Here is a 15,046-nt window from a genome sequence, read left to right as displayed (position 1 = left end):
AGCCCCTCAATGACTTACAGACACAAGACTCACTTCAGTAACCATGTACCTTTTTAGTTAGTGCTTTGGGAAGAGTTCCAAATTGTGGTTCTGTTGGCCTGTCTACTGGATTATTGATATCAGAAGGAACAGACTCTGTTCTTCTTATTTTTGTTACTGAAAAACAGGTTGGAGAAGGGAGAAAAAAGCTTTAATCAGACTTTTTATTCTTGTGATAGCACCAATTACATTGAAATGCTACGAACTTGTAGAAAATTACTTACTGGGAAGGAAGGATATTCTACAAGCAGGTGCCTCTTTAGTACATTTGTTGTGACATTTTAATCTGAAAGAGAAACATTACATGTTAAATAGCAACTTGTTCTTTCCCAAAAAGAGGAAGCTTACCCTTAATTTGTAATTCTTATGCTAATCTCAGAGGGAGTTCTGGAATGCTCCAGGCCCCAAAGCAGCATGCATTCATATGAAGAATCCTATTATGTGTGTCATTAGGCTAATGAAATCCATATACATATCTTAGCATCTGATTTATTTTTAATATAGTACCTTCACTGACTCTCACCCTGAGACAGTGAAGCACTAAAATCTCAGTGCTCTGGACTAACAACCCAGACAGAGAAGCAAAATCTAAAATCCTCGCTGTTATTTAGGTATCCAGCTCCCACTACAAGATCTGCTCACCATGAGGTAGGAAGTCTGTGGCAGGGAAATAAAATTGGTTCATCTATGTGTCAGCCTGCCAACCTAAGCATAAGTTGTGCCAAAGCATCCCATTGCCAGTTCAGAAGCTGACTGAAAAAATGCCACTGTTAAGAGTGCATCACATCAAGAGATACTTGCCACTGGCAAACTTTAATGAATCAAAAGTTCTTCTGAAAAAGATCATCATTGTGTGCTCACCTGCAGTACTTACACTTCACCCCGAACATCATACTTTTCTGACAGACTTGGCAAATCTGAGATAACCAAGACTTTGTAGAGAACCTAAGTGGAGACAAGAGGAGAAAAATTATGCTAACTGGTGTCTAAAGGAAAATTAACATTTGTAGGCAGTTACAGACAGGCTATACTCCTTTAGCCCTTTCTGAAAAGGGGAACTGGTGGTATGGAAAAGACTTCTCACTTTTCTGATCAAAAGCAACTGAGGGAAGGCTGGCACCAACTCTGCTGGCCTCTTGCTAGTTCTCCACTCTTGGAAAAGGGGTGAGATGCTCAGAGGTGTCTCTGCCAAGGAGACAGGGTGTGCATGTACGCACATCTCTAGAAGGCCCTCAAAGCTGCAGCTCAGCAATTAAAGATCTAAAGCCTTATGCAGTCAAAGATATCCAAGTGATAGAATACCACTTCTTTTCGTAAGAAAACCTTCAAACTGGAATTGAGCTTCACCTCATGAAACAAGCAAGTACACTGAGAGGGAGCAGCCAGCACACACTCCAAGTGCAGATCCAGCCTATGATTATGTGCTGCCTATCAGTTGCTGGTGTCCCTCCTCAGGTCAGCAGGACATGTCACGTGGTGCTGGTTATATTCACCCGAACATCTTTGCAGAACTGGGACCCAATGTGGTGGGTGGGCAGTGGCAGGAGCGTTACCCTCTTTACCAGAAAATTAAATGGTTAGGTTTGTTTGGCATTAGAACTGGCTGGCCCAGTTTTGGTTTGGATTTGGGAAGGGGGGATGCAGGAAGCTACAAGGGAGGAAAAGGGAAACAGACGCTCTTTCCACGTAGGGAGGAAGGAGCAGCTTCCCTTTCATTTGTAGCAGTGTAGAAGTGTTTTAGAAAAGGCATTGTTACACATTTGGCATGCTTGGTCCTATCACCCCATACACAACATTGCTACTGCTGGTACGCTAGTCATTATGGAATCACGAGTCAACTGGCTTTGTAAAAAGGACTTCAAGGGCATATATTAAAAAGAAATGAAGCTGAAACACATAGTTAAGGCTGAACTTGGCAAATGAGGCACCCAACCCAACTTCAAACCTATCTTAGAGTCGTGACTGCTACAAACGCACTAAATAAGATGCTGTCCTGGTATGACCCCTCAGTTTGTTTCCTTTGTGGCTCCCACAGCATGTGTTGCTTACCTGTGTGTTACAGCTAAGCCAAAGTCTCGTCGTACCATTTGAGGGGATCCTTGGGAGAGTTCTGATGGAGAACAAAAAGGATGTTTTAGGGAAGCATTACTCACAAGCGTGCTTACCAGTGTAGACAGAAACAAAGCGATCACTGTCATAGATAAGGACTAGTAGCCATGATGCTGTTAGTAGCACAGCTGAGATTGGTTTGCCTTCTGCTGTAAAGGTACTACCAGATACTACTCTTTTATTTGTTTTCATATGGAGGCAACGTAAGATAAGATTTGGTGGTGGAATCATAATTCTTCCTTCTTTTTGTTAAATCATTATGTTTTACGTTTAGGGATTACAGAAGTCCATCTGATAGGTCTAGGCCATTCTTAAAACAAAGTGGAAAGTCAGACTTTGCTCCCAATTGGTTTACCATTAATACCACCACCCAGTTTTCATGCAGTGTCAGTAGACACTGAAAATTATTATCTCCATTTTATAGACAGGGCTAGGGTGACCCAGAAGAATAAAAAGATTTATGTGAGATCACTTAGCTAGCTGCTAAGTGCAGAAAGGGAGACCTAGACTTCAAAATGCCAGTCCAGCACTCCAGTGGTTATAACACATAACTTTCTAAAAATTCTCAAATACTAAGATCCTGGCATATTTCCTGAATTAAATCTGTAGCCATATTGCAAATCTGGAGAAAACTCAAATCTGCAAGTATCGACGCAGCTTCAAGGCTGGACACTGTCAAGGCTTACAAAAAGCCAGTCTCTTTATTTGACCCTAGATGGCACCAGATTCTTTTTTATCATTATTCAAGTGAACTTTTAAAGGCATCTGTGGTCTTCAGCATCTTAGAATCAGCTGGAATGACTAGTTGCTTTTCCAAGGAATATTGCTGATCTAGTGTGGCCATCCAACTGCAGAGTCATCTGAATTAATCATAATACAACAGTTAAGATGGCTGTTAACATCAGTTAAGATGGCTAAATCCTTACTGAAGAGTCCTAATGAATATAAAAAAGTTTGGAATTGGATGGGACTTAAAAGAGCCTACAGTATAGATTTTAAAACAGACAATATGACTATATGCATAGAAGCACCAAAATTTTTCATTTCTGTTTTAATTTATTCTAATGCCATTTTCATTTTACAATTTTCTTTCTATGCTTTTTCATTTCTTAAAGTAATTCCTGGGATTTTTGTTTTAAAGGGCATTAGATATATGTGTGGTGCTATAACGTCCTTATTTGGACTTCTATACTTTACAAAAAGGTGAGACACTTTCCAAGATGCCCATATCTCTCTACATTAGCTTCCAAGGTTACACGTTGTGTCTGAGACAGACACACATAGTCACATCAGGATAGCTAAAACACTAAAGGGCATTGATACATTTCTGGATAAAAACACAAGTCCTAGTCCTCCAAGACATTAAACATGTGAATAGACTCATCAACATCAAAGAAGCATTCCACATTTAAGCACATGCTGAAGCGTTTCTCAGAAAGTTGCACGCAACTGGCTAATTTCATTACAGAGGTACTTGGCAATGAATATCCAAAGATACTAAATGGTTAGATATGAAGTTATTTCTAGTACCAAGAGGCATCAATAACAGCTGTCTGAAGTCACAGACAAGCAATTACACCCAAACCCCTTGCTTTAACTCTTTAAACATCAGTATTCCTTTTCCTTGCTTTTGTTGTCTGAAGAAATACAAGGTACAAAAAAGACCATATAAAGATCCTGCAGTTCTCCGGTAGGCCAAGCAGGCCAAGCTCCTGTTAAAGTTAACAGAAACTCTGGGATAGAAGGCCCTATTGAGGACCTCCAGAGGCTGCACAGGGATGATCAACAGATAGTTGACAAGGACAGGTTCTTCTCTCTCAGCAATGAAACGAAGACAGCCCTGTAAAAATCTCTTACCGAACCTAGAGAGAAAAAAAAAAAAAGTATTTTTTTAGACATTCATATTCATGTGACAGGATACACACTTCGCTACAGCAGAAACTCTTTCCTGCAGTGTTTGATGTCAGGTTTACAAACACCTTTGGTTTTGCACAGGCTCCTGAAGTTGCTGCATAGCCAACATTTTCCTGCCTACAAATGGTAGTCCTTGCTGGGTGGAGCTCCAGCCTGTGAGTGAAGTGTACAAGAGTGTGCCTGAATTTTGGCTTGCAGATGAGAAGTGTTAATGGGGCCGGGCAACTCAGCTGGCAGGCTCCATGGAAGTGCCTGAATGACAAAAGTGCTACATTTTGCAATTCCTATCACACTTAATCAACAGGACCTGGGTCACAGCAGAACCAGGTTCTTACCAATGAATTTCAAAACAAAGCTATGCATGGGCCACGGATGCTTAGTTGCTGCATTTAGACGTTTAGCAATTTGCAGGTTTTAGTATATACTTCATATGCGCTCACAGTGTGGAAGAATACTGTACCGCTTACAAGGCTATGCATTTATAATGAACTCTCTCATGTCAATCAGCAGGCAGTACAGTACTGCAGCATCAAAAGGACAGCCCTTTGCTGTTAATGCTCACACCCAAAATCTCAACTCCGTTCTTAGCTGGTCTAGTTTACCTTATATAAAAATGTAATTTTGACAAAAAGGTCCTGAGTAGAACAGGCTCTTTGAACTCTTCCAGGAGGTCAAAAAGTTAGGGTAAGTTGTAATGATCCAGTGCCTGCTACAGAATTTGGATGCTGACCTAAGCCTCTGTGATGTTTAGGGATAGCCAGAGTTTGGAAGGCACATTTCTTTCCCAGTTTCAACTATTAGTTAAATGTTAGATTAATACCTTCCATCCTACCTACACAAAAAAAGCATATCTCAAAGCCTGGATCAGTCCAAAAAAAGGTGTAGCCTAAGACCATTTGTCTTGTTATGGAGCTATAGTTGTCTATAGTGTAATAAATGTCTTAAAGCTCACACTAGCAGCTAAAATACCTCTTAAGAGAAAAACATAAAAGGCTATCAGCTACCTGAACTGTGAGGAACATTTAAGGACAGAAGAGAATTCTGGTACATGGAATTGGCTACTAGATGCTTGAGAAAAACTGGTTGGGGCCCTTTAATAGCAGCAGCCATTCCAACCTCCCCAGCAGGTGCAATTACAAATAAATTCAAATAAATTTCAAGTAAAGTACACTATTAACAAGCAGGTTTTGTGGTTATCTTAGAATATCCCACTGATACAGATTCTGAGACTACACTGAAACCATGATGAGGCAACTGGACGCCAGCTCTTTCACAGAGTCAGAACTGGAGCACTGAATGCCCTTTGGCATGAACACAGCCCACCAGTGCCTGTGGGGAGGGAGGAAGTGTCATGCTTACTTTATTGGAGGAACTTCATCTATCCTGTTTCCCAACTGTGATTCGTGGGACTTGCTCCTTGTGAGGGTTGGAAAGTTAGGTAGCAGCTGAAAAACCTTCCGGCAAGGAGGAGGAGGAGTCCGTGGTGGCTTCAACTTATGCCGTCTCTTGGTTTGAGGAGTGGTTGGTGGAGTGATGGTGATGCTGTGAGGAGTCCTTGGCGTCAACCTTCCACTGTGTGGGGGGAATGCAAAAGGGTCCAGGAGGTTTTCTGCATAGATAGAAGGTCCATGACTCGAGGCAAGAGAATCTGAAGATGTGATTGTAGATACTGACACAGAACGTGCCTGCTGGCTGTTGCCCTTGGGAAGGTGCAGTGCAGAGGGAGTCCATGTGGACACAGAGGAGCAGGGTGATTCGGTTGTGTTTGTAGAGCTGTTCTCTCGGCGTGCCTCAGAAAGATTCATCAGCACATCATCTTTTAACTCCCCACCTGTTCACCAACCGTAGCAACGTTAGTGATTGATTAAAAATAAAAGCCAATGTATATATGTACACATACCACATCGTGCTGCTTTAGTCTATAAGGTGTTTTTTTTCCCCCTGCTTTGCACCTAGCCAAGGTGCAAGCCTAGTTTCTCCTCCTCTGACACCCATCTAAGACATCAGCTAATGTAACCTTTAAAACGAGAACGGCAGTAACTACCCTTCTTTCCTATCTGTAACTATGTATCTCAAAAACTAAAATCAGGTCCTATGTTCTAAGATGGGCTGAGTTTTAACAGATTGGGGCCTTATTGAAGAATGTGGGATATACATACCTACATAAAACAGGCACCCACATCCCACTGCAAGCCTATGCGGATTTGCTGCCAATCTGTTTAGACAAATCTGTACATCCAACCTGGCACCCTGTATGCTTTTAGACTGGTCTTTGGTAAAAAGAGGAAACTATTTTCTATTAGCCAACAGAACTGCTAAATACCACTAAGGCCATTAGATTGGAAATAAGGGGTACCTGATACTCCTGATACTCATTTGGCCACTTTTCTCTCTCTCTGGCATGTAATCAGTGGCTAGAACTCACCTGACACCTGGAGTACCGGGGCACTGCTGTTCCATTACAGGCGGCAGCAGCAGCACTCAGCACCCAGTCGCTGTGTTTGTTCAGACTGTATTAGCTAGAGCTGCACTAGGGACAGACAGCTGGAAAAAAAGGAACGACCACATCCTGCTGCATCGCTGGTGGAGCCCAGCACTGCCTTCTACAATGCCTAGCACTGTGGTTCAGAATGATCCAGTACAACTTGTAGACCAATTCTAGGTATAAATGGGAAAAAAATGTGCAAAGGCCTGCAGGCAGCAAAGCAGGAAGGCACAGATTATTGGGATAATTTTAGAGGCTTAGTTCATCACAATAACTCTGTCTTAATTTTAAGTATGTCCTTAATGACTTAAATCAAGGTGAAAAGTCAAAGCTTCTGGCCCTGATGTCCTATTGATCAGTGTTTGAAAAGAGATTTTAAACTTGGATTTTAAAATACGTCATTTTATTATAATAAGTGAATGCCATGATTTCTGAACAATGGCTGGTTTTGCCACAGTATGGATGGGAAATATTTGACAGCCCAGGATAAGAAAGATTAGAAAAAAGGAAATATGAAACTGAGCTGTTTGCTGACTTTTCCATTAACTAATCTTCATGATTTGCAAATGGTATGAACTGTCATAATACCAACAGGAAACGTCACCTTTCAGTGACAGATTGATAATTGCTACAAAGAAATACTTGATGTACATTGGTACCAGTATGCTGTGAGAAATACCCTCATACAAACAGATTTTACAGTGCCTTTGAAAGTAGCCTGGGGAAGGTGATAGGGGAAGAGGATGAAACAGTGCTCTGGGAATCTTGAGTTTGACTGTTCTTAAATAACTTGGTCATAACCATTTGCATGCTGAACACATGCTTTTCTAATTACACAGTACCTTTTTTTCCATAATTTCAAGGTAAATCAGGGTTCTTTCTAGCTCTTGAATCTCCTATTGGAATTTGGCTAATGATTCTATCAATTTTAGCAGTCAAAGAAAGATAGCAGGAGGCAAGCAGTCTTAAAGAGAAGTGAATCAATTGGCACACTACAAGCTATGCAGTGATAAAGGGTTGTCAGAACAATGTTGTTCTCTTCCAAAGCACTGAACTGAACAATACTCAGGCTTCTGCACAAAGTAATGCCAAATGGAATTACTTCGTCTCTGAGCTAGCAATACTTGGGGAGGGGATTGCCTACAAGAAATCCGGTTGTATTCGTTAGGTCAAGGATATGTGTACCGAATGATGGAGGATTAATTGGAGCATTAGACACAACTCTGAACAGAGAGGGAATAAGGATATAGTCTATTGAGTAGGAGAGGATATTTCTATATACATTTATTTCCATTTATTTATTTATTTGACATGCCGTCAGAACCAAATCCAATCCACAGTTCTAGATGCGTTTGATCACTGCAACTTCACACACATCTAAGAGCCATAACCTGATTCTGGTTACAGAATATACCCAAAGACATTCTCTAGAGGTTTTTGCAGATTGTCTCATGTGAAAGGAAGCAGGATGGGGAACGGATTGCCAAGAAACTAATTCCTTAGTACAAGAAGGCAGTCTGTACCTGACTCAGTCACCTTCCGTAAGCAGCTCAGTGCCCCATTGAGTCTGGAGCACTCCTCATCTCTGGCACCACATCTCTTCATTGTTTCTTTCACCTTTGACTCATTCATTTCTAGTAAGGCATCTAAGGTTAGCTCCTCTGGTATTCTCTGCAGAAAAACAAGATGATACATATTTTTTTAATATACAAATATAAATAAGACTGTTACCTGTTATTCTGATGTGCTTTAAATAGTGCCACTGTCCCACTGCCTGGTCTGACTCACGATTTACTCATTTCAGTAGTGCATCTGTCTTAAGGATCACTGGGTCAGCAACGACCATGAGGCAGATCTCAGCACTGCTCAACAGCTGCTCTTTCTCTTCCCTACATCACGAGAGACGAGGCGTACACTCGAGTGTGCTCTGTATCATTAGGATGTTATGGTTGTTCTCTGGTATTGTAAGTTAGGATTAGAGGTGATTGAAATATTTTTCTCCACTTGTGGAAATTTTTCACTCAGTATTTTTTAAAAGCTACCAATGAAAGCTTAACTTTTTCATTAAAAATAGCAGTCAGAAACAAAAAAGGCCTAAAACCTGAAAAAATGTCAGATAGAGATGTTTGGCTTTTCAGTACTTTTCAAGTGAAAAATAAAAACAGTGAGGAAAACTACTTATTTTATTAAACAAAAATAAACTTCTTGACAAAGAGATAGTGACCTTCTCCTCAAGCAATTTTTCCTTCATTAGAGAACCAGCCTTACCCGTATCTTGCTTGGAAAGATATTTGTGCAGAACTCCTTGTAGGTTTTAAAACACCAAAGCCCCCAAAGTGATAAGGTTTTGATCAGGCAGACACAAAAGATACAGAAGCCTGGAAAGCATGAAATGATCTGGTATTTCCTGACACAGAATTGAGCTGTGTTGCCTCTCTCCTCCCCCATTCAAACGTTTCCAGTGTAAGTCTGCAGCAATTGTGGTTAATAAACAAAACCAGGATATTTAGCCCAGATACCCAGGAATTTCCCTGAAAGTTTTGCCTAAACAAACCTCACTGCTGCCTACTCTCACAATGAGATCACAAATTTCACAGTATTTGGCCTCTTTCCTGAAGTTTCAACTCCTGGAATCAAGCTATATAAAAGGGTTTCAACTTCTGTTTGAAGGGGAAACTCAAAAGTGTGTCTCACTGTTTAGAGAAACAAAAAGCTTGAAATCCTCTAGATTCTTAAACCCCACTTCCGATTATAAATCAAATTTGAATGTTGTTGAATGTCCCTTAACAATCACATCTTTCTTAAGCCAGACTCATGCCTTTGAGATCTGACGCATGACTTTTGATTTTAATGGTGACAGTGCCAGAAACAGCCCCAACCTTTGGAGCTTTGTAGGTGGTAACACAAAGAGTAATCACATAGTTTCCATTTTTAGTAACTGTTGGATGGAGCAAAGAAAAAGAATAAATTAGGAAAGGGCAGAAGTCTAAGAAATGCATCCTGCATCTTCTGTCACATGCCCTGAACCGGATGAAACACAAAACACAGCTGATTCCAGGAGAAGCCAAGAATTTAAATGAGCATTAAGAACAAAGAGGTCCATAGTAGAGCCAGAGTTCAATGAAGTTTGGGTAAATTTTCTTGTTCTTCTATAATTAATATTAGCAGAATAACAAAAGCACAGATACTCCACCTGACGCTGGGTATTATTATTCTTTTTTTCTGCACACCTGCACCACTAAGATGCAGGAGTAAGACTGTCCCAAAAAGCTTGTTCCTGAATGACAGCACAAAGACTCCAGTGAAAATGCAGTGCAAAATCTGCTCTCCTGGGATTCCTAACCTGATATTATACTCCAAAGGACAAAAAACCCCAGGGGTTCAGATCATCCGAGTTGAAATTGGAATGGCTTTCCACAACTCAAATATTCTAGCATGAAGCCAGTACAGGTTTGCTCACACAGATCCCCAGCCAAACTGGGCTGATGATAACAACAGAATTAAACCAAGTCTTTCTTATAGTTAGTTATTTCCCCAGCACCCCCTGAATTCCTCTCCCCTGCACGCAGACAGGCAGCTCACAGAAGCATCTTTGTTCAGCAGTATCACAAGGGCAGTTCTGCAATGCAGGACGTCAGCCTCACAGTGACACAAGCAGCTCTAAAAGGGACAGTGACTGGGGGCAAACTTGGAGCGAGTTTTAGTGTAATATGGAATAAAGTTTTCTACACCACTACGGGTGCTCTGGAGCAGGAAAGCTAGTGTTTCCCCATTAAGCATAAGGGAAAGCCAGTGTCTCTTACAAAAACATTTATCCCATTTCATGCTTTTACACGGTCTTAGAGTAAGCAGGATTACAGCGATGTCATTCTTGAATTATCTTGAAACATTTCCTCACCCCCACCACTCCCCACTAAGAAAACAACCCAGATTACGTAGTCACTGTTTTAAGCAGCAGCGTCATTCCAGATCCCAGTATAAGCTACCAAGTCATGTTACCCAGTATCACCTCGCTTCCCTATCCTTCGCACGACACAAATGTAACCAGTAACTTATTAGAGCTATTAGTAAGTCAATCAGTAAAGTGGAAGAGACTAAGATTTCCTCGGGAAAGCAAAGTTTTTCCACCACAGCCAGTTCCATAGCCCAGGCTTTAAGTGGCCAGCACAAGCAGATGAAATGCAGGGCCAGCTGGGACGGGACTAGTTGCAGCACAGTTGGGAATCTGGTTTCTCCAGTGCCTGCTCTGTGGCAGGATCTAGAGTGGACAAGCACCACTGATCTGCAGTGTTAACGCTCAGGGTAGTAAATGGCACATGGGGGTATAAAGGCTTGGCGGCAAACAACATTTGGGCTGGCAGAAATGCTAGTGAGCTGCAATGCTTCATAAAAAGCAAGTGTGGTTCTCCCTGCCCAGTTTAGAGGTAACAGGAAAGTCAGTAATGCAAATCCCAATAAAATAATTAAATAATTTTTAAAACTCCCAAAACACAGGGGCTAAGAAAAAAGGAGGAAATCAGTCTGGTCTGCAAGCCAGTGTCCACTCAAGTAGCCAGGATGCAGTCAGGTTCTCTTCTGTCTGTTCTTTCACAAGGAGGGCACAGTACAGCAGTTACCTAGGGCAGATGACACCACACCTTTGTCAAGAGCCTTGTACTTGTACAGTTAGTCCTCACTGGAGTAAGAAACGGGCTATTAGGCCTTTGGACTGAAAAAACTGAGTATATACACTGAGTGCGTGCTTCGATTTGTATCAATAAGGCGGAACTGACTATTTTAACTTACCTCAAATTAGCTCTCCTGGTTGTGCTAGTATAGACAAGGCTTAACTGGGGAATTCCCATTTCCTACTGTAAGAGGTATGTGGAATGGCATCCGGGCTCAGCTCCTGGTTTTAACAGCACACACACTCACTGCTCCCAAGGCACCACTCACAAGCACAAAATTATTGGGCTCACAACCAGTACAGGTGCCCGAGGATGGCAGGGATGGGGTGTTGCAATATTCACAGAGCCGGCCTGGGTCCTGCACAGTGGTGTTCAGAGCCTCACAGGTCCTTCTCTCATTCCCAGAGGGGAGCACAACCAAAAGTTTACTGGCACAGAGAACTTAACTGTCATCTTTGTCCCATGGTAGCTTGATGGTTAAACTCCAGGACTGCCTGTTCTTGCAAGTCTGAATGCGTTTAGTGCTTTCTTTTTTAGAGATAAAACCCCTGCAACCAGGAATCCCCAGCTTTCACTTTTAATTTTCAAGCCTTCCTGGTTGCAGAGAAAAACCTTGAAAGCAATTTTTAAAAACTTACGGAACATTCCAAACTATTGAGCTTTTTAAAAGTGTTAGGGCATTTTTTCCTTTGTCTCATTCATTTACAGGACACAATCACTATGGAGGGCTTGATCACCCTTAATCTGACTGGTTTCACTTCCTTAAGCAGGTCTGTGCTCTACAACTCAATGTGTGGCCTGCCATGAAAAGCTATAATGGTTCACACAAGGCACAACTGAGCAGCAAAGGGCAGCCCCAGCTCTTCATTGTGAACTTTGCTCTGCATCCCTAGCACGATCTCACGCAGACACGCACCCTGACAAAGGGTCCAGCCTGCTGCTAGCTTGCCCCCCTCCTGGGCCTGCATGTAAAGTCCAATCTACTCTTTTGCTCAATAGCTTCATTTTAGAAAAACAGAATAGCAAGTTGCAGGAAAGTATAAGTACAGAAAAGGAGATTACATTTAAACAATCCCAATGACCTTGAGCTGCGAGAGCTCAGACTTTCTGAACCTGCTGCCAGCCCCCATGACACGCGACAAAAGAAATAAGCCTTAAAAGAGGGGGGAGGGAGGGGAAGTAAGAGGCTTTCTTTAAACAGCCACTCATGTGCTGCACATATGTGGTGGCTTAATATAAAACTGGTCAACCTGATCCCTGTAAGATTGACCTGATATGATTTAGCTCTGTGTTAGCCCCCCAGCCAATGTGATAATGATGAGGGTCACTAGTTCAAGATGGCTCTTAAAACAGGTTCTGTTGCTGCTGATGCTCTGGCTCAGCTGTTGAGCTGGAGGGGAGAATGTCCTCTGCGAAGTGCCCTGACAGTGTCCATCTCAGAGAAGCATGTGGTGGGCTCCAAGCCCCTCAGTGCAAGTGCAATTTTGGGCCCTAGCAAAGGGGTTACTCCCAGTCTTCAGCACTGAGGGTGAGAAATGTGGGTCCAACAGACCTCTCTCTACCTGCTTCTTCATGGGTGCTGTGGCTTTAAAAAACATGCAGCTTAAAGGTTCACATTAGGGCCAAGCTAAGTACCGTGTCCCTGGGCACACCTTGCCTTGACTACAAAATGACAGGGGAAGCTGCAAGATATTCAGATACTACTCTAATAATAAGGTCAGATTTAAAAAAAAAAAGAAAGAAAGAGCAGGAGGAGACAGAACCTGCTTTCAATCTTTCAGCACCTCAAAACTGCCAGCAAAATCTAAAGCCTTACTCACCACACATTGCTCAGCAGAAGTGATGCTAAAAAGCCCGACTAGGAAATTATTCCTCTCTACAACAGGTAAGAGGACTTTTCTACAAAGTCCTCCTGCTTATCAGACATACAGACTGTTCACTTCATGGTACGCATGTTTGAAAGAGAGAAAAGTAAACCACAGTGTATCCAAGAAGCCATCCAAAGGTTAGTCTCAATTAGTTAGGGTGAAGAGTTCACAATAGCGTAAGAAGGTCTTTAATCGTGTCTGGTGTCCAACTTAAATCCCTGAAACATTGCAAAAATGCTGGTATCTAACACAGTGGATGGGTTATTTTTGGTAAAGATTCCTCCCTGCAGATAAGCCTACAGAGCTAATGCTGCTGCTAGCACTCTGCAAAATCAGTCTGACCTGCTCCTCAACCTAGTAGACATGGCTCTTCCTATAAAGCCAGACAGTTGTCAATGCCCCAGCTGCCTCCTCTTAAATCAATACATTCCCTCACCAATCACCTTCCTCTAAAGCAGCAGATGCTAGAAGAGAAAGCCCATTACATAAGGTGCTTAAATTCCCACTGATAGCTCTAAGTAAAGCATGTAAGGATGCTCTTGAGAACATCTTGTGCCTGCTAGTTGTTATTTTGCTCTGGTTTTCTGGTGTCCAGTGAAGAAGGTACTGAAAAATTGTTGTATTATTAAATTTCTGGAGATTTTATGGGCATTCTGGAGAGCCTCTCACATGAAATTTCTAGCTTGCCTTAAGCTGTGAGTATATGCAGGCTATGGTTTTATGTAATATCTGCCTTTTCACTGTTTCACCTCTCACACAACAGGTGGGGTGGAGAGGAGCTGACATTCTCAGGGCATTCCCATTCAGATTGCTCTTTGTGGGCAGGATAGCTGCTGTCACTTACTACTTCTCTGTGGAAAGACATATTAGCAGTTGCAGTGTTTCACTGCAGATCCTGAGGGGTAGCGTGAGCCTCGTGCTGACCTCAAGCCATGAACGATTCACAGTGAACAAGGCTGTGCAAGGGGCAGCTGGACCCCTTGACAGGGGAAGGGAACCCTGGCAGTAGTAGAGAATATTTTCCAAGAGCTGTTTACACTGGGGAGGGACCTTCAGCTGGAACACAGTGATGGAGTTTTTGGTCCAGGAAGCCTGCTAGACAGAGTTAATTTGCATACACACAATTAGTACATTCAGGATCTCTGCTATCTAGCAGTCCAGTCGGAGCTTCTGCTGCCAGACCCATGGAAATCCCCAGCAAATGGCCAAAGTCCTCATAGTCTGTTCATGTAGATATGCTGACAGAAAAAGATGAGAGGATACAGCTGTGGAAACCTGATAGGCTTAGGCAGATCTGCTCCTTCTTTACCCCAACTAAAGTAAGGATGCACACACATAAACCCCACACTTTTCCTCCAACAGCTTATCAGCACCATCTGCTACAACCTAGATCACAGTCCAGGCAAGCATAACCACCTTCCATGGTCTCACAGTATCAACCCTATGCCGATGCCTCATCCTCTACAGATTTTCACAGGGGCAGCAGGAGACTCTTAGCAGACAATTCCTACTCAAGGCATGAGCCTTTCCTGCTCTGCTCCCCAGTGTGACAAGTGCTGCCCTGGCTCGCTCAGGAACCACTCTCGACTACTTACAAGAAAGTAGGTCTTTGGCATAAATGCTAAATGGAGACCGAGACAAGTTTCATAAGCAAAAAGGAGGTATTATGAAAAAATATATACATTGGGAGTCGAATACGTTCCCCAAATGCAACAGCCATAAACCAGACCCAACCACAGTACTGTTTCATCTGCTCCCACATAGTCTCCCTGGTGGCAAAGTTCTGCTTATAGCCAGCAATCACTAGGGCAGGATTTGCCCCTCCCTGTGCACGACAGTTATCTACTCTAAAAACAGCTTTCCAGACTTGATTGACTGGAACCTCTGCTACACGGTGAGCAGGGCTGGTTCAGACATGTTTCAGAAGATGATAAGCAGATGACTATGTTCTTAAGTTACTTTTT

At 42.4% G+C, this 15,046-nt stretch overlaps 1 protein-coding gene across 1 annotated transcript in view; it reads right to left on the bottom strand.

Annotated features, from left to right (window-relative positions):
* KSR1 (kinase suppressor of ras 1) overlaps nt 1-15,046 on the bottom strand; it is a 74,314-nt gene that overhangs the window by 16,547 nt on the left and 42,721 nt on the right. The window contains exons 3-9 of the mRNA XM_059829215.1: nt 8,071-8,218; nt 5,422-5,893; nt 4,006-4,010; nt 2,089-2,149; nt 901-984; nt 264-325; nt 50-156 (exon numbers count right to left, since the gene is read on the bottom strand). Coding sequence (XP_059685198.1) covers nt 50-156; nt 264-325; nt 901-984; nt 2,089-2,149; nt 4,006-4,010; nt 5,422-5,893; nt 8,071-8,218 — 939 coding nt within the window. The remainder of the gene's footprint in view (nt 1-49; nt 157-263; nt 326-900; nt 985-2,088; nt 2,150-4,005; nt 4,011-5,421; nt 5,894-8,070; nt 8,219-15,046) is intronic.

The sequence above is a fragment of the Gavia stellata genome, chromosome 25, assembly GCF_030936135.1.
Source record: "Gavia stellata isolate bGavSte3 chromosome 25, bGavSte3.hap2, whole genome shotgun sequence".
NCBI lineage: Eukaryota > Metazoa > Chordata > Aves > Gaviiformes > Gaviidae > Gavia > Gavia stellata.
The sequence above is the reverse complement of the archived record's forward strand: the minus strand, read 5'-3'. Positions and strand labels throughout refer to the sequence as shown.